Here is a 20165-nt window from a genome sequence, read left to right as displayed (position 1 = left end):
CCCTTGGGTTTACATATCCTTAAGGTATAGCAGCAGAGGGTCCGAATGTTAGGTGTATTTCTACCGTATTTAACAATCTTTATTACTGACCTATCTGACACTGACCTTCGAGAAAGCTTTAACTGAAAACTCACTTTGGATATCATTTATAGCAGTCGCCTTTTCGCCTCCCCAACAACATTACTACCCTGTTGTCCCCTTCAGTCACAGAGGGTCTCTTCATGCTCACAGCTGCACTTTTCACATACTTAGTCATAATTATTACCTTTCCGCTACATTACATGCTAAACTCAATTTACAGGTTCTCAGTCCTACATACATTGCATAGTGGGAGGTCTCTTCCTATTCCATTTAAAGCTGAATGTCCATTTTTTGTGAAGCTTGATACTATAACTGATCTAGAACACTTCGTCCAGAAGTATACGCTTTGCGCTATGTTGCTTATACTATACAGTTATGTATACAGCTGTACACTTCATGTTTCTCATGGGGTCATTATAAGGCTCGGTCCGTACATTCGTGCTGTTCCCTTCTTTACCTTCAGCTTTTTGTTGCTCTTAAATGCCCAGAATAGTACTGAATAATGTTGTGAAGAAACTTGACAGTCCCATTTTAAGTGAATGAGTTCCGTTGAGAGCCACTAGGATTCAGTACACAACCGATCCTATTAAATGTATCTGACATGGCTCCTGTAAAATCGGAACAGCCTGACTTGAATGGAAACCGGACATACCAGTACTAGAAAAAGTTTATATAATGTATCTCAGCTGATGTCAAGTGTAGTACTTTACCCCTGTATACAGTGAGGTGAGATGTCCTCCCCTAGAAAGCTGACTACGGAGACTAAACTGACTACTGCGTTTAAGATCCGTGTTTATTATAGACGTCTGGAAGTTCTCCTGACATATGTGCCCATAGACTACTAATATCCAAATGTGCACCTTCGCTTAACTATAGTAAAAAGTGGAGTTGACATTAGTACAAATGGATTCCGCTAAAATATAGGCATAAGCACACAGTTGCCTATGTCGAATGCATGTTTTTGACCGCATACTTATAATTTGTAGGTCAGATGTGTAGACAGAGCCTTAATGTTTGAACGGCTAAGGCAAAAAGGTTGTCCCCAAGAAATTTTTTCATGATGTGTTTTCCTGTAGATGCCGTAGTGAGGCAAAGGATTCACAAGGGTTGGGCAGGTGAGACCCCAGTGAGAGAACTTTTACAACCCTTGATCTAAAATATTCTATTATTCCTTTTAAAAGTTCATATTTATAATATAATACACATGGCAAATCTGATCTAAAATATATGTTCATTGGGAGGTCTTTAATGTAAGTTTTGAAATTTTGCGGTTTTAAGAAAAGAAAATGTTGAAAGTAATGCTAAGCAAAATGCGTCAGAATTCTGGCATAAGTTGTGCAAAATAAAAGTGGAGCATCTTGGTAGGGTCATCATTTTGATAAATTTGGTGCAATTTGTGCCTTTTTTTTCCAACTCATAAATTCATGCACCTTTTGACACTATGAACTAGTTATCATAATAGTTGTTCTTGTGGGTTGTTTTTTTTAAATACATCTTACATCATTGCCCTTTTAGTCTATGGTTAAGATGGATCTTTAGTTTGCAGAGTAAAGCTATATTGATATATTTCATAGATCTTTATTTCAGAATTTACTTTCCCTTTATATTGTCTGTTTCATGTTGATATGTGACCGTGTCTCCATCGTAGCAGATTCCCTTTCAAGTCACATAAATTCAGTTTATTAATTTATACTTTACATTTTTGTTTCCATATGTCCTAGTAATACTCGTCATTTTCTGATCATTTTTTCCTTCTCTTTTGTTCTACATTTGGCCATGTAGAAAGCTGTCCCTCCTCCAATCCCTCCTCCTCCCAAAGAGGAGAGTTTTGCATGGCGTCCACATACTAACACAACATTTTCTTACCTAAAACCAGTGCCGATTTTGGATGGGCTTTACCTAAGTGCTCCCAAGCCCTATACACCGCATGTTACGGGCAAACCTCACTATTCTACAACCTGCGTTTCTGCTTTTAACCAAGAAATCTCTGCACACCACTCTAATATCCCTGCCTCTCACTCTGAAGTTGAGCATGTTGATAGTAGTTCCCTGCTGCCAAACACGTCACCACAACACCAGCCCAGTGAGTCAAGCGGTGCAGTCAGAAGTTTTGCTGGAATGAATTTGAGTCATGAGCCCAAAGCTGATAAAAAGGTCAGCAGTCTATATGTAGCTTGTTTATCTAACAGCACTGGCCTAGCTGCATCTGAAAATCCCACCAGCGTTGCACATGATAAAACAGAGGGTGCTGAATTGGGAGCTGATGTAACTAAATCACCAGCCACGAACATTGTTTCTTCAATAATAGACACCGGAAAATCCCCACCTCCCATCCCTCCCAGGCCATTCTTTGACCCTGTCCCAAGTAAAGATTCTATTAGTGATGGTGAAATAGATACTTTCTGGAGTCAATGTCCTCTACATCGAGAAATGGGACGCACAGAGCCAGATACACAGCATCCTGCTGGCCGTGTCAACATGACTGCAAAGGAACCCTACTATACATCAAAGCCTAAACAGGCACCAGGGGCGCAGAGATTCCGTGGCATGGTACTTTTTTTCATATATTTATGCACCTTGACTTTCCATTATTTCTTGATCATCACTAACAATGTCTTGTTTTGTCTTTTTATGTGTAGCTGAAATAGTGTTTTCACATTTCCAGTAAATTGATACTCCCTTTCGGCACAGTCCTTTACTTGTTTTGTCTGTAATTCAGCACTTGTTTGCTCTTCGTTTTCACAACCGTTTTCATTCTTGCAAGAGAGTTGAGGCATAGAGACTTTATATTAAGAACGATGAAAACTCTTGATGTGATTTGTATTTAGTAAACTTAATAAGTGTTTTACTCTTTTTATGTCTATTATTATTTATCTCTATGTGTCACAATGGTGCACTCTCTCTCTAAGCCTCTGCAGCATGGTTTTATTTGACATGTGAACGCATGTCATCTCACAGCTGCACACTTTAAGTATATCAGTATCCGCCGTGCGTAATAAAACCTTATTTCCCACAGGATGGCACTTCAGTCACAGCTCAGCCTGAGGTTATAGTAGTCCCACTCATCCAGGTTAAAGTTGAAAGAGAGCAAGAATCCACTTCGAGCACTCCACCGCCACCTCTTGTACCCGCTGGCAAACTCTCAGCCTCCCCAGAACTTGACACTTCTAACTTGGCTTTTCCGACATTTGATGATTTTGTTCCCCCTCATCTGCAAAAGGGATCAAATCATAGTCCTCCCAATTTTTCTATATCAAACAATCTACCGTCTTGCTCTCCACCTCCTTCACTGGTTCCACCAGTAACGGAGGACTCGCACAGAGTTTGGGATCTTGATAACAGTGGAGCCATCTTACACACAGTAAGCTGCTGATACCTTCGCTATGTATTCACAGCATAAGACTTCTTTACTAGCTTACTAAATAACAACTGGTCAATTCCTGCCTCCTGCCAGAAAGCATGACTAACCGTATCTCCTTCTATTCTGTGATGCATGGACTCTTATTGTAACTGTATTGTCTGTTTGACCGTAGCAGCAATGATGTGTGTCGTTTTTGTGTTTCCAAAAATGGGGTTTGACTTACTCTAAATCATATTGAAAATCATATAATGGTATCCAAGACCTTAAACCGTTATATGGTACTGTATATAAACAAATTGTGTCATTCTGTTCTGAATGTCTTCCACTCTTCCGGCGAGAACACACCTGTTTTGCATAGTTTAAGTGACTCTACAGGCGTCTAGTTGTCTCTGTCCAGCGTGACGATGCAAAGCTTCTTTTTCTACTTGTCCCAATGAAGCCAAGTGTAGTGATCCAGTTTCATTAGATACTGCATGTGTTTGCATGTCTGACTAGTTACTGTTAAAAAGATCCTGTCACTCTTTTCGCAAACTAGATAGATAATCTAACAGAATGAGTTCTGTCCAAATGCCATTGGACTGCAAATTTTTAGGGATTTTACTTGATACATTTATAATTCTGTGCTTTGTTTTTTAGGAACTTGTGGCAGATGACATTCCTGTTCCCAGCTTGAGCAATGATAAACTTTCCTCCTTTTCACCCATAAGCAAACCTTCTGTGTATCCATCTACTACCACTGTAAATCCCACCATAGTACTTTTGCAGCATAATAGAGGTAAGACTATCTTGGTAACTGGTAAGTACGTGCACATGGCTCTGATATGGCATTTGCTGGTTCTTTATGTTGGTTTTATGCGTTCTACGGTAGTTAAATAATTTTCTATATGGTTTACTTTAGCAATTTGAGACTGTTTTTAGCGCTCTGTACTGCCCCACCTTCCCTAATTCATGCTCGACGGTTCAGAAGGCTGAAATATAGGTATAAGTTGGCATCCGGACCCTCAAGAGATGCTTTAGCTGTCCCTAAACCTTCCGCAGGATCAGCTAAAGCAACTCTTCAGTGTTAGGAACCCACCAAACAACTCCACATCTCCGCTTCTTGAACCCTTTGGGGGAGTTCACACTGAGTTTTTTTTACGCGGAAACTGCACTGCAAAACGTACCAAAAAAACGGCCGAAAATGCCTCCCATTGATTTCAATGGGAGGCGGAGGTGTTTTTTTCCCGCGAGCGGAAAAACCGACTCGATGGAAAAAGAAGGGACATGCCCTATCGTCGGGCATTTACACCTCTGACCTCCCATTGACATCAATGGGAGGCAGAGAAAGCGTATTTCACTGCATTTTATGCCCGCGGCGCTCAATGGCCGCAGGCAAAAAAACGCTGCGAAAATCAACGTGCAGGCAGAGGAAAATCTACCTCAAAATTCCAAACGGAATTTTGAGGCAGATTTTCCTCCTGCAAAAAACTCTGTGTGAACCCAGCCTTTGAGTGGGACATTGGTGTTAACTATTGTAACTACTGTTTGTTTTTTTTAGGTTTCTATGTTCCACTAACTCCTTGTTTGTTGATTAAATATGTGAAATGTTTCTTGTTCCCTCAATTTAGCAGTTCCTTGTGAAGAAAATGCTTCTATAATGGCTGACAATGATATGTGAATATCAAATATATGATAAATATTTCTGCTTGCAAAGCCATTTTTGCAGTCGTGCTGTTGTCCTTAAAAGGATTATATAATATGGGCTGTAATTACCCTTCCGTAGACATGAGATTGCTAGTTGACCTATCACCGGTCACACATTGGCCTGTGAAATGTCACACTATCTTTACACCTACATATTACAGAATATTGTGTACATCTTCTAGAACCAAGTTGTTTCTGTTTATAACCAGCCCTTAGGAGTATTAAATAGAGGCGGTCAGAAATGTAGTTTATCAGTGAAGAGTACTGACGCGTCGCTATAAACCGGTGGATTTCTTATTGTTTACAGGTTGGGATTTATACCAATTGTTATTCTTACGCTTGTAGATTTGATTTACCAATTTACCCATTTTTAGTGTTCTTCCATCATATTTTGTGTTGGTCCAAGGCTGAAAGATGAAATGGCGATATATATATATATATATATATATATATATATATATATATATATATCTCTGAATTGACTTGTAGTTATTTAGGTATTACTGTGGCACAGTTGGTAGTATTCTCATTGCAGTACTCCAGTCTTAACCTTCATTCCCAGATATGTCAACATCTGCATAGATTCTATATGGTCATGTGCTACATTTATGTCATGGTACCCTTTATCGGTATACTTCTAGATCTATTGGTTTACCATGAAAATAATCCGTGTGTGTCGCAAGGAAATTGACCAATAAATAAGGTTTATCGATGACTGCTGGTGGCATTGGCAGGAAGCACAAAGCAGCCAGGTGCACAATGCCATCTTCATCTTCAGTCTCACCACTAAATGTCAGGATCGTTGAACTTCAATAAGCCAAACAAAATAAATATAACAAAAATAATCTCTCCAATAAGGCAGTTGCTACTCCATGACATTAAATGGCATGCGAATCATGGTGAAGGAACCTTGAGATTATCCCAATAGATCTGACCCGGTCAACAATTTGAGCCCTACACTAAAGGTCGTCTTCAAATTTCACTGAAAGAGTCAGCAATTCACTCCTTAAACTAAGATCTCATGGACCACATCCATATGGACGTGGTGTGTTTGTTTACATATGGAGGTCCATGCAGCAGACTTTATGGATGTGTTACCTATGTAGCCTGTCCGTAGAGACTGCGCTATGAAATGCATGTGTAAGCACTCATATAGCCGTGGCCCCAAAACATACGTTTGAGAACCGGATTGTCAGTAACCGTATGTTATAAAGTACAAAAGTGAAATACATGTAATTTATGTAATCTGAAATCTCTTTAACCTCGCCAACATTCATCCTTATCCTACAAATGTCTACGCTGCTGTTGTCAGATGTGATTTAGCTTTATTTTAGCTGTAATAGTTTGTGATTTAAGGCTCATTCTACACGTAGCAATTATTGGTTTAATTCTAGCAAAAATAATCAAATCTCATTATGTAAATGATAAATGACACAATGACCCTGATTTGTGAAATGTATCTTTCAAATGTAGACATTGTCATTTGATTGATAGATGATTCTCCTAGTATGATAGAGGTAAAATCTTGTGATCGTTATAATTTTGGGTGTTATTGGTCACCATTTTTTTGGTGCTGCGTGTAAATGGACCCTTGAGTAATATGTTTTGTGGCCTGGTTTCCTTACGCTCTCCTAATGTATATGTGCGCAGATTGAACCATGGTCTATATGTACCATCTACCTGTTGATTCACTTTCTGCTCTGCACCCTTTTCTTCTGATTGTGTCACTCGCCATCTTGATCCATTATTCACAGACTATTAAGTCGCATTATTGCATATAGCTTGTATAAGGCATGCGTGGTGAACTGACACTTGTCTTACACCTATTTCTCTGCTTTTTTCTTTACCACAGAGCAGCAAAAACGGCTTAGTAGCTTGCCAGGTATGACACCGATGCCATCCACGCTTGTTATGTGCTTTTGCTTCTGTTTAGTAGACACGTTAATAAATATTAGACACCCTCCTTATCTGATTATTTCTGGTAAAGATTACAGGACATCAGTAAGTTTATTACATGCATAAAAAAATTAAACTATACAGAATCTGTGTAAATGGGTGGACACCTATAGATCTTCATATATCAATGCTGCCTCAGGGGACAAGGGGCCTTGTTTGCCATAGCAACTAATCCAAATCCATTTTTTCCAGTGTCGTTTAAAAAATGAAAGGTGACCCCTGATTGGTTGCTGTGGGCAAAAACACCAAATTTTCTGAGGCAGTGTTGCTACTACATGAGTGCCATAGATTGCAGCCCGGTTCTGGAAGAATTATATTGTGGGCTCTTTATGAGGATTCGGCCTGTCCATTCAGTAGGAACTAGATCCATGAGGCATCTTATCAAATGATTTAATTTTTTTTTTTATATTAAGTTTCGATTGTTGAAATTCCTGCTGAATTGATAGGCAGTCTTTTAATTTACTGTATTGTTTTTCTCTCAAAATGGTTTATTACGCTATGGAGACAATAAAGGAGATATATCAAAACTGGCGCAAAGGAAAAGTGGTACAGTTGCCCATGGCAACCAATCAAATTTCACCTAATTTGTCAGAGGCCCGTCGGAAAATGAGAGCAGCAACCTGATTGGTTGCCATGTGCAACTACTACACTTTTCCCTTGCACCAATTTTGATATATCTCCCCCATTGTATTTGCTCTTCAGTGGCAGTGTTTCGGTGCACTGCGATGTAGTTGGTGCAGAGGGTTGCATCATGCTGCACATTTCACTGTGAAACAACAGTTGCTCCCCCCCCCCCCCCATAAAAAAATAATGTGAATTAAATGTGACGCTTTCATTGAAAAATAGAAAAAGTATTAAATTGGACAACTCTTTGCATGGAAGCTAGATTTCTCCCTAGACCTAGCTTTAAAGGGAATGACCAGAATTAGAAAAAAGGGTCTATACACAGCGACACTCTTGTCCCCAGCAGACCGTATTCATATAGTTACCCTCCTCACTCCTGAGACACGTCGGCTCCGGGCGGTTGATGTCGCAATGTTGTGCGTGATGCACATCTTGTTGTGCTGCTGAAGGGTGTTAGGACTCAGCACTGCGCCCGGACCCGATTTTAGGAGTCAAAAGGGTAAGTATACGGTTATTGTAGTAACAGGGGTCCGTGTAGTATACAACATAGACTCCAGTTACTATAGTAACCGTAGATAAATGTGCGGTGGGCCGCGGGTCCCCCATCTTAAGGGCCCTGTCTTAAATGCGACTGCTGCGACCCTCCTATAGCTACACCACTGTATATAGTAATTACTTTTTTTTTTAAAGTACATGATCAAGTGTACAGAAAATGGTACGGTATATAAGTTGCCAAATTATAAAAAGTCCCCGACTTATATCTCCCTCATAGATTGCCACCCAGCTTTCCTTGAATCATAAATAGCTAATCTGCCTAGTTAGTCTAATGATGTCATTCAGGAGTCTGAGGAAGTAGAGTGGCAACCCTCATTGGAACTGTAATTGGAGTATTTTGGGTGTCACTTGCTTTGACAGGATCAAAATACACTATATGGCCAAAAGTATGTGGACATCCCTCCTTTTTGAGATCATGTGTTACATCTACAACCTCGCAAACCAGTGAATAAAATAAACACACTGCCATGCAAACTCCATAGACAAACATTAGCAGTAGTAAGGGTCATACTGAAGAGCACAGTACGTTTTAAACGTTGCACTGTCAAGTGCTACTATTGTGGAGTGGAAGCGTCTAGGAATAACAACGGCTCAGCTATGAAGTGGTAGACCATACAAACTTCCAGAGCCGTCCACACAAACCTAAGATCACCATGCACAATGCCAAGCGTCGGCTGGAGTGGTGTAAGTCAATCCACCACTGGACTCTGGCGCAATTGAAATCTGTGAAGTGATGAATCACACTCCATTATCCGGCAGTCTGATGGATGAATCTGGATTTGGCAGATGCCTGGAGAAAGCTACCTACCGGAATGCATAGAGAATTGTATACTTCCAACCTTGTGGCCTCTGTTTGGAAAATGCCCTTTCCTGCTTCAGCATGACTGCTCCCCAGTGCCAAAAGCTAAGACCATGAAGAGATGGTTGGGCCAGTTTGGTGTGGAGGAAATCGAGTGGATGCACAGAGATCTGACCTCAACCCCATCAAACACTTGGCGGGAATAGCACACAGATTGCGAACAAGACCTTTTCACCCCAAATCTTTAATGCCCCTTTGGATAAATTTGGTGGAGGATGGGTAATGGTCTGGGGCTGTTTTTCAGGATTTGAGCTAACCCCCTTATTTCCAGTGAAGTGTAATGTTAATGCATGAATTCACGAATGCTGTTTTTGGCTGAATGGGCAAAAATTTCCACGCCCACTCAAATCTTGTGTAAAGCCTTCCTAGAAGAGTGGGGGCTGTTATAGCAGACTCCATATTAATGCCTATGGTTTTGGAATGGGATGTCCAACAAGCATAGATAGGTGTGATGTTCAATTGTCCACATACTTTTGGCCTTATAGTGTATACTGAAAGAATGTTTGAATACGATTTTAACAATTTGATAGAAAACAGCTTATGTATACTAGTGATTTTTTTGGGTTGGGGGCTCTTCATAGCCATATTAATAGAAGTTTTGTATTTAGCCAGGGGTTATATAACTTGACAGTGTGATAAACCGTTATAAGCCGCCCTCTCCTAGTAGATATTCTGTAACTGACCATATTAAAAACCAGTGAAGCACTGAAAAGGACACGTCTAATAACCATGTCAGGGAGTTCTGCCCGTTGTTAAAGCCAACCAATAGTCAATTCTACAAAATAGGAAGTAAAAGGTCATTCTCTACATTTATCTGGACTTGTTCTGATGACGCCTTCAGCCTGGAATTTTCTATGTCTGTGTAGATTATTCCAACAAAATGCGCAGATGTCTGGAATAAATCTAAAATCTAATTGCTGCTGTCACTAGAACAAGATTACCTCTCATCATAATGAGGGTTGTATCATTCTAATAGCAGCTCTGATGGAATCCTGCGTGATTACAATATTCACCACCTCCGCCTTTCTTGACTAGGAAATGCAATAATAGGACGCTGAATGAAAACGGTTTTCTGCATGTGTCCTGATCATCTTATTATAATACTCCAGTGAGCATCGTATATATGTATTAGCTACTAAAAATATCTTTATACATGGCACAAACTGAGATCATGGCTTTAATATTATTCTGAAACATTGAATTAGTTTACAGAGCAGACAACTATCAAAATGATATCATTCCTGAGCGAGCCTTCCCCCTTACCGTCCCAACGAAACACTGGGTGACTTTCAATGTGCATATAGACGTTTTTACATATGTAGACGCTGCAGTGGCACAGGGGTTTTTACACCTCCAGATTTCCTGTCCCGTAACGAGCGCCAATAGATGATATAACATGTCGATCAGCGCTCGTTTATCTCCACTTACATGAAGCAGTGGTCAGAATGTATGGGGATGAACGATCGTTTGTCTCCCTACCTTTTTCAACTTGATGGAAGAACATCCCTTGTTTACACCGGGAGATGTACTGCCAACAAGCAACCATTTTTTGGCTGCATAAAAGATGCGATCAGCCGACCAACGAACGTTTGCTCATGCTTCGGCTAATCGCTGCCAGGTTAAAACAGGGAAATTGTCGGGGACGAGCACTCCTCTGCTCGATCATTGGCCCATGTAAAGGGGCCTTTACACATATGAAGTAGAATTAGACAGAACTCGACTAGACTGGGGTTCTCCATTTTACAGTTTTATTTTTACTAATTATATGGAGAATAAGGCAGTAGTAAAAAAAGAAATGTTAAAGTACATTTCTAATTTTTAATTTTCATCCTAGAATATAAACGGGTATGATGTTCAGTTTCTTGTCCTTCTCTTATACAATATAAAACTGGTGTTGAGTTGGATAATCATCACTTGCTTTGAGTTGCATTTCCAGAATGTATGTTCCAGTAGGTTGTTCATTTCTAGTACTGTTATTCTGTAATATAGGTATTATGTCCTGTTTGGGAACATGCCATGCTAGTCATGCTAGACGGTGTCATGAGATAACTTTTTGTTAAATTCCAGATCCTGTGCTAGATGGCTCTACCAATGAGAAAGCAGAGCCAGTGACGGTCCAGGAGAGGAAACGTCCGGATAATCCTCCAATGCAGAAATATTCAGTAGACAACACAAGGCGAGAGCTCCGCTCGCCTCATTACACTGGACAAATGTCAGCAGATGAAATAGGCATACCACTCCGGGTAAGGCATCTCCTATGTGAGTGTCTGTGTGACTGCTAACAGTAAGAAGTTCTATATAAAATAAGTTTGCTTAACAAAATAGCCAAAGAGAACTATGGAAAAAGTTTTTTAATGGAACTCTTCATTTTTAACATATAAGTATTACATCTGTACAGGTTTTTAACCTCCGAAATTAATCAAGAATGTTCCCATTCACTGATAGCAAACTGAGATTTTGAAATTCAGAGGAAAGTCAACACATTATATATTCAAAAGCTGCATAACTTTTCATTAAACAGGTTCTCTTTTTTTTTTTTTTTTTTTAAATGACCCCTCGACTGTCTACACTGGATTCGTCTCGCCCCAGTTTTTAATATATTCTTTACAGAGATGAGCCCAATTTGATTTTTGACATTTTTGCCTTTCATTACGGTGCATTAGCAAATCGATTCACCAGATTTTAAATTCATTGTTGAATTTAAAAAAAAATGTAGGCAAATAGTTTCTCTTATATTGCATTTTATGAACCAGAGAATTGGCGAACCAGGCAAAGTGATTTAGTCCTCCTATATGCCCAATGAGAATATGCATGTACAGTATACAACCAGGGAAAATTAGATGTGTGCCTACATGAAGCTTTTATTTGTATATCAATCTGGTTGCATAATTTTCTCCATTTATACATAACTAATATTTAGAAGATCGTTTCTATCTTACTGATGTTGATTGTGAAAAGTTTGCTTGTTGCCTAAAGTTATGACAAGGATACGGCCCCCTCCAATTTAGATCAAGTAGATGTAGGAGCTTGTCTGCACAGAACTGGCCATTGAATGTGCATAACTGTGCTCTCAGCATATTCTGCTGGGAAGCTTCCATGTATGCGCTGAAGAGCTTTGAACTACATGCATTATCTCAATGAATATATAGGAAGAAGGCATTTTAGGTATGCCGCCAATTTAAAAAAAAATATATATAGACATACCTTTTAACAGAACTTGAGATATTTTATAGTATTACCATTAAAAGCTATAAACCCCTTTGCACTGACATTTTTTTTTATTGTTGGTTTCCCAAATGCAAAATTAAGCAACTTTCCATATACGGATGTAGCCATCTTTATCTTGACTTTTAACGCATTAAATACACAATGGCAAGAAACTTTAACTTGACTTTTTCAATAACTTTTCAATGGTTTTTGTTGTGCGATATCACGCTGCAGCAAGTTATCAGTCAGGATAAACTTGGTTACATCTGTAGCCTTTATTAAAAATGTCCTACTATTTTGATGCTGTAGAGTCTCTCTGTGTTATGTCCGTTGCACATGACCGAGTGCCGTCTTTCACGGCATCCGAGTGGCACCCGATTGTTTTCATGAAACCATTCACTTTAGCGGGTGAATCCGGTCCGTCAAAACAGGCACAACTTTCCAATCAGTGGAAAGAGAGAACATGTCCTATCTTTCCACGCATCAATGACGGGACCCGGCCAATACACACAGACGTGTGCATGAGGCATCAGAGATGGTAACCGGGAGAAGTAGGAGGTTGCAAACAGCAAAGAGGGAGGAAAGTAGACAAGTCTTGAGAAGGGCAGATCCCAGAGGCTGAACTGTATCAGAGTTTAGATCGGAAGGAAAAGCACACAGGTGATACGTGTAAAGGAGAAAGGAGATGACCTACAGACACTATGTTATGTGGGGGCAAATCAGACACTCCTCAACATCAGTGTCTGTCAGCACAAGCGAGAAGAGATCCCTCATGGGCTGCAGAAGAAGAAATCAGTTAACGAATTAAGCTGTGCTGATACATGAGCGCTGGGAAGGCAGCAGCATCCTGGAATCACAGAACTCGCATCCAGCATATATTACTGAGAGGGACACGTTCACATGAGAATAGTCTAGAGTTAGGAGCAGGTTGCCAATTGAATATCAGGGGGTCTGAAAATTAATGAGGATTGCAACCTTAAACTTCGTGCAACTTTTTTAACTCCAGGTAAGCACTAACATATGTAACAATAATTTTTTCCATGTCAAAGTTGTCCATATCCTTCAATCGATTTTGTTATCGGTCATGTCCTAAAGATTTATAATTGTCTTGGTATACACAAGAGTTCTGATAGGGATGAATCAATAATGGTCTTTATTACTTGGGCCACATCTATCATCTGGTGTTTGCCCCTGCCATATATCCAAACAACTATTTTCTTTTCTCATTTTCTATAATGACTAATTATTAGGCAGCATGCATTTTTTGCATATAGTCCATTCTATTTTTCCCAATTGACAGATGCACCTGTATTATTCTGCTTTAATTTTTAAAGGGTAAGTAAACGTTCGACAAACTTCTGACATGTCATAGTGACGTGTCAGAAGTTTTGATTGGTGGGAGTCCGAACTGAGATCCCCCACCAATCGCTAAAACGAAGCGGCAGAAGCGCTCGTGTGAGTGCTCAGCCAATTCGTTTCTGTTTGGCTTTTTCCGGAAATAAATGTATCGGTACACAGGCTAAATAGAAAGTCTATAAGCCCGTACTCCGATACATCGGCTTTCCGGAAAAAGCCGAACAGAAACTAAGCGACTGAGTGCTCACACGAGCGCTGCTTCTGCTTCGTGTTAGCGATTGGTGGGGGTCTTGGACCCCTAACAATCAAAACTTCTGATACGTCACTATGACATGTCAGAAGTTTGTCGAACATTTAGTTACACTTTAAGTTAAAGGAGGTCTGTTCTGGGGAAACCTGGGACAGATTTGACTCGAGAGAGAGGCAGAGTGTCTCTCCTACTTCAGTACTCTGGCCTTCACTAGTGAAATACAGTTACTGCTTTTCCTATACAGTATATTAAGTATTAATATTTGTGATATGATTACCTAGTATCTTAACTAATTTGTCTTTCATAGAACACGGAAAGATCAAAGGACTGGTACAAGACCATGTTCAAACAGATACACCGACTTAATAAAGGTAATGTATAATTTGTTTTCTCGAGATAAACTAAATCTAAAATATTAGGACTGAATTGCTATTGCTCCATGGAATGTGGTTGTCGTTGGTTAAAGCACACATAAACTTCTTAATAGGTACAAGCTTCCGATAATAACTTCTCTGAACTGTCACTAAATGTTGTAATATCTGATCTAAGCCCATATATTAATAAAATAGGTTATGCAACAGGACTGATGACTGTATATAATTTGCCTTGTAAGTATAGCAGCACTCTTACAAGAAAGAACATTTTTTCACTAGTTGTAACACTTATCCCAAAATTGTCCCTTCTAAAAAATATATCACCGGCTATAAGAGGTTTTATGAGACTTTTAACCCCTTGCCGACATTTCACATACATCTACATCATAGTCTGGGTGCAGGCGTATGGAACTGGCTCTCCGGCTGGAGAAAAAGGGGGAAAGTAGTCCGCTCACACCTTGATTCGCCTGATAGTTTGGTGTGGAATCCGTGCACGGATGCATCCAGAGCAGGACACCTCCTGAATTGCAGACCAAAAAGGAAAATAATCCAGCACTGGATTCCATGATAAAAAGTATATAAAATGTCACATTTATTTCTAAATATTTTAAAATCTAAAGCAGCTACACATAAGAGATCAGTTACAGCTTACGCATTTCAGATTTACCTCCTTAGTCATAGCTGGGCTGAGCTGTATATTACAGGTGACACCTCGGTCTAAAGGCCGGGAACGGAGATAACTCCGTTCCCAGCCATTTAACACCTTGGATGCCATGGTCCGTAGCGACTGCGGCATCTAAGCCATTAGAGAGATGGGGGGGCCCCTCTGTCACCCCTTCACCCCCCTCGCAACGCGATTACAGTGTGCTGATGGATAGTTATGGCAGCCTAGAGGCCTAATGAAGGCCCCCAGTTTTGCCACCTCAATGGACACATGTCATCTGGTATTTGCACCTGCCATATAAGCTAACAATTCTCTTTTCTCATTTTCTATAATGACTAATCATTAGGCAGCATGCGTTATTTTCGTGCTAAATTTTTCCGCAATTCACAGAAGCACTTTTGATCTCCTACAGATTCTTTAAAGAGACTGTCACCACATTATAAGTGTCCTATCTCCTACATAAGGAGATCGGCGCTATAATGTAGGTGATAGCAGTGCTTTTTATTTAGAAAAACAATCAATTTAACCACGTTAGGAGTGATTTTAGCTTTATGCTAATGACTTTCTTAATGCCCAACTGGGCGTGTTTTTACTTTAGACCAAGTGGGCGTTGTACAGAGGAGTGTATGACGCTGACCAATCAGTGACCAATCGTCGTTGTGCACTTCTCTACATTCTTTTAGTCAGCGCATAGTGACACTGCGTTGTTCGCTATGTGCTGTCTTATACTGACACATTAATGTTCCTGAAGTGTTTAGACAGTGAATAGACATTCCTTCCAGCCAGGACGGGATGTCTATTCACAATCCCGACGCTTCGTTAACGTTTCTGTGGTACTTACAGCAGAGCAAGCGTAATCTCGCGAGATCATTCTGTAAATGACAGGTTACAGGGAGATTACACTTGCTCTGCTGTAAATCCCACAGAAACGTTAACGAAGTGTCGGGATTGTGAATAGACATCCCGTCCTGGCTGGAAGGAATGTCTATTCACGGTCTAAACACTTCAGTAACGTTAATGTGTCAGTATCAGACAGCACATACTGATCTAGCAGGATTCCTATCCGCTGAGTAAATGAATGGAGAGAAGTGCATGACGCTGATTGGTCAGCGTCATACACTCCTCTGTACAACGGCCACTTGGTCTAAAGTAAAAACACGCCCAGTTGGGCATTAAGAAGGTCATTAGCATAAAGCTAAAATCGCTCCTAACGTGGTTAAATTGATTGTTTTTCTAAATAAAAAGCACTGCTGTCACCTACATTACAGCGCCGATCTCCTTATGTAGAAGATAGGGCACTTATAATGTGGTGACAGAGCCTCTTTAAGTTTAAGTTGTCTATCCTGGTGACTGAATCCCTTCAACAGTGACTAGAGGAGGGACGCAAGACCTTTTTTAGTTTGAGAGCTATATGGTTAGATTGTACCACTCCCAATGGCTACAGTACACCTTGCAGTGGTATTCCCATATAAAACATACAGTGAAGGAATTAAGTATTTGATCCCTTGCTGATTTTGTAAGTTTGCCCACTGTCAAAGACATAAACAGTCTAGAATTTTTAGGCTAGGTTAATTTTACCAGTGAGAGATAGATTATAGAAAAAAAAAAAAAAGAAAGTCACATTGTCAAAATTATATATATTTATTTGCATTGTGCACAGAGAAATAAGTATTTGATCCCCTACCAACCATTAAGAGTTCAGCCTCCTCCAGACCAGTTACACGCTCCAAATCAACTTGGTGCCTGCATTAAAGACAGCTGTCTTACATGGTCACCTGTATAAAAGACTCCTGTCCACAGACTCAATTAATCAGTCTGACTCTAACCTCTACAACATGGGCAAGACCAAAGAGCTTTCTAAGGATGTCAGGGACAAGATCATAGACCTGCACAAAGCTGAAATGGGCTACAAAACCATAAGTAAGACGCTGGGTGAGAAGGAGACAACTGTTGGTGCAATAGTAAGAAAATGGAAGACATACAAAATGACTGTCAATCGACATCGATCTGGGGCTCCATGCAAAATCTCACCTCGTGAGGTATCCTTTATCCTGAGGAAGGTGAGAGCTCAGCCGAAAACTACACGGGGGGAACTTGTTAATGATCACAAGGCAGCTGGGACCACAGTCACCAAGAAAACCATTGGTAACACATTACGCCGTAATGGATTAAAATCCTGCAGTGCCCGCAAGGTCCCCCTGCTCAAGAAGGCACATGTACAGGCCCGTCTGAAGTTTGCAAATGAACATCTGGATGATTCTGAGAGTGATTGGGAGAAGGAGCTGTGGTCAGATGAGACTAAAATTTAGCTCTTTGGCATTAACTCAACTCGCCGTGTTTGGAGGAAGAGAAATGATGCCTATGACCCAAAGAACACCGTCCCCACTGTCAAGCATGGAGGTGGAAACATTATGTTTTGGGGGTGTTTCTCTGCTAAAGGCACAGGACTACTTCACCGCATGAATGGGAGAATGGATGGAGCCATGTACCGTCAAATCCTGAGTGACAACATCCTTCCCTCCACCAGGACATTAAAAATGGCTCGTGGCTGGGTCTTCCAGCACGACAATGACCTGAAACATACAGCCAAGGCAACAAAGGAGTGGCTCAAAAAGAAGCACATTAAGGTCATGGAGTGGCCTAGCCAGTCTCCAGACCTTAATCCCATCGAAAACTTATGGAGGGAGCTGAAGATCTGAGTTGCCAAGCGACACCCTCGAAATCTTAATGATTTACAGATGATCTGCAAAGAGGAGTGGGACAAAATTCCATCTAACATGTGTGCAAACCTCATCATCAACTACAAAAAAACGTTTGACTGCGGTGCTTGCCAACAAGGGTTTTGCCACCAAGTATTAAGTCTTGTTTGCCAAAGGGATCAAATACTTATTTCTCTGTGCACAATGCAAATAAATATATATAATTTTGACAATGTGATTTTCTGTTTGTTTTTTTTCTATAATCTATCTCTCACTGGTAAAATTAACCTAGCCTAAAAATTCTAGACTGTTCATGTCTTTGACAGTGGGCAAACTTACAAAATCAGCAAGGGATCAAATACTTATTTCCTTCACTGTATATCGACCTTACATGTCTGATAGGTGGGGTATCCACTTATGGGACTCTTTGGGAGGATGGGGGTCCTCTGCTCCCTTGTTTGGCACTCCAGAGGAAGAGTCTAGGTGGGCACGTATAATCACAATCCTCTCCACTGTACTTTATGGGAGTTACCTTCATAAACTACAATGGAGATAGGTGCATTCATGCGTAGCCACCTCTCCACCTCATTTCTTTCTCTCTGAACAGAGAGCAGACTTCAAATATGGAGGCGCCAGAAATGGTTGGGGACGCTAAGAACAGCATCGCGGGCTGCATGTTACCCCCTGGCTACAGGTTGAGTCTCTCCCATTATAATACTCTGTGCTCCACTAATAATCGTGGTGGTGAAACCCATTTTTAAATCCAAAACCCCCTTAAAAAGTATGCAGTCTGCTTTACTAAGCACATGCTATATGATAATTAGCACCAGACGCTTGATCAGACGCTTTATTCATTGCTAATTTCATCATGGCAGTACGTTACTGGGAGAGATTTACCAAAACAAAGGAAAAGTGGAGTAGCTGCCAGAGCAACCAATTAGGCTATTGCTTTTATTTTTTTTTAAAAAGGTGAGAAAAATATAAGGGCCTTATTGGTTGCTTATGGCAAAACCCTTATTTTTGCTTGATGCAATTTTTTGTGAATCGGCCTAAAATATGAGCACAGTATTTACCCTTTACTTTTTATTAACTGTCCATTAGCTCTGATATGAGGGACTTGCAAAGTAATTATTTCAGTCATTAGAAATCTAATTGTGTTTTTAATGCCGCCTGGTTGCTGGTACACTGTTTACAGTTTGCAGGCACCAAGCCATTAAACTAGAGAATGTTCTCTTATCTTTAATAAATCACAGTTGTTGTTCCGCTGCAGGAATGTCTGACATAACTAATTAAATTGAAAGTCTTTATCTTTGTGCAATTAAGTATCACCCGGTGATAAATGTGTGCACAGATGTCACAGACCGCCACGTCAGTGTAATTTTCGCACCAAAACGGAGGGCAAAGCATTTCAACTTTACCATGTTGGCACACTGAAAATATAGGGGCTGATTTATTAATAATATCATAAAGTTAGACAGGATAAAAGTATACTAGAAAGACAGAAACTGTGGCAAATGTATCACTGGTGCACTCTGTATTATAAATTTGGCTCATTAGAAATGTTAGACACCTTTTTCTCTTCCATACACCATTAATCTGGCGCATTTTACGGCATCTCTTAGCCACACCCTCTTTTTTTTTATTTATTTTTTTACTATTTTCAAAACTGTCGAGCAAGGCATTAAAATTATGTAAAACTTAAATTTGTCGCTTTGTGTACCACTTTTTGGGCGCAATTTGTGCTACAAATCTGAAGCAGTAAATCTCTCCCATAATCTATTAACCTTTTGTGTAGAGTCATTGCCTACTTTTCTATATTTGTGGCCTTTCCGACTCAAAAGTATGACCCATGTTTAAAGACTTGGCGACATCCGATGCACTATTACATCGGATGTACAGTATGCCATGACAATATGGCTCAGGAGCTGAGCCAGCACCATACATGGCGGCTGCCGGCTGTTTCAAACCGCTTATACCCGCAAGCAGTGGCCTGGATCGGAGACCACTTTGATCCCGGACGTTTAACCCCACGGATACTGTGGTCAATAGCGACAGCGGCATTTGAGCAGTTAGACAGAGGGAAGTGAGCTCCCTCTCTTCCACGATCGACCCTGCTACGTAATTGAGAGGTGCCGATGAGTTGCTATGATATCCGGAGGCCTATTGAAGGACACCAGACATTCATTCTGTAATTTTTTTTATGGTAGAGCACAGATAAAGGCAATACATGAATATTGCAGTGTATTGAATGAGCGATGCATAGATGCAATGTTAAGTCCCCTAGATAAATAAAGTAAGAAAATGTTTAATAACCTTTTTATAAATAGAAAAAACCCAGAACATTTTTTAAAAAATAACCCTATTAGCCATTTTTCACTAAAAAATTATGTAAGCAATAAAAAAGTAAACATAATTGGTATTACATCATCTGTAAAAGTCCAAACTATTAAAATATCACGTTATTTAACCCGTCAGGTGGAGATTGTAGGAAAAAAG

The 20165-nt window shown here is 40.1% G+C and overlaps 1 protein-coding gene across 23 annotated transcripts in view; it reads left to right on the top strand.

Moving 5' to 3' along the window:
• SORBS1 (sorbin and SH3 domain containing 1) overlaps positions 1–20165 on the top strand; it is a 290288-nt gene that overhangs the window by 185137 nt on the left and 84986 nt on the right. For 20 of the 23 annotated variants that reach the window (XM_075841467.1, XM_075841478.1, XM_075841471.1 and 17 more), the window contains 5 exons: positions 3098–3442; positions 4079–4217; positions 6978–7007; positions 11187–11362; positions 14240–14303. In XM_075841467.1, coding sequence (XP_075697582.1) covers positions 3098–3442; positions 4079–4217; positions 6978–7007; positions 11187–11362; positions 14240–14303 — 754 coding nt within the window. Of the gene's footprint in view, positions 1–1863; positions 2632–3097; positions 3443–4078; positions 4218–6977; positions 7008–11186; positions 11363–14239; positions 14304–20165 lie in introns of all 23 variants that reach the window. The other 3 variants (XM_075841490.1, XM_075841488.1, XM_075841474.1) reach the window with 3 other exon arrangements.

The sequence above is a fragment of the Rhinoderma darwinii genome, chromosome 11 (assembly GCF_050947455.1).
Source record: "Rhinoderma darwinii isolate aRhiDar2 chromosome 11, aRhiDar2.hap1, whole genome shotgun sequence".
Lineage (NCBI taxonomy): Eukaryota > Metazoa > Chordata > Amphibia > Anura > Rhinodermatidae > Rhinoderma > Rhinoderma darwinii.
The sequence above is the reverse complement of the archived record's forward strand: the minus strand, read 5'-3'. Positions and strand labels throughout refer to the sequence as shown.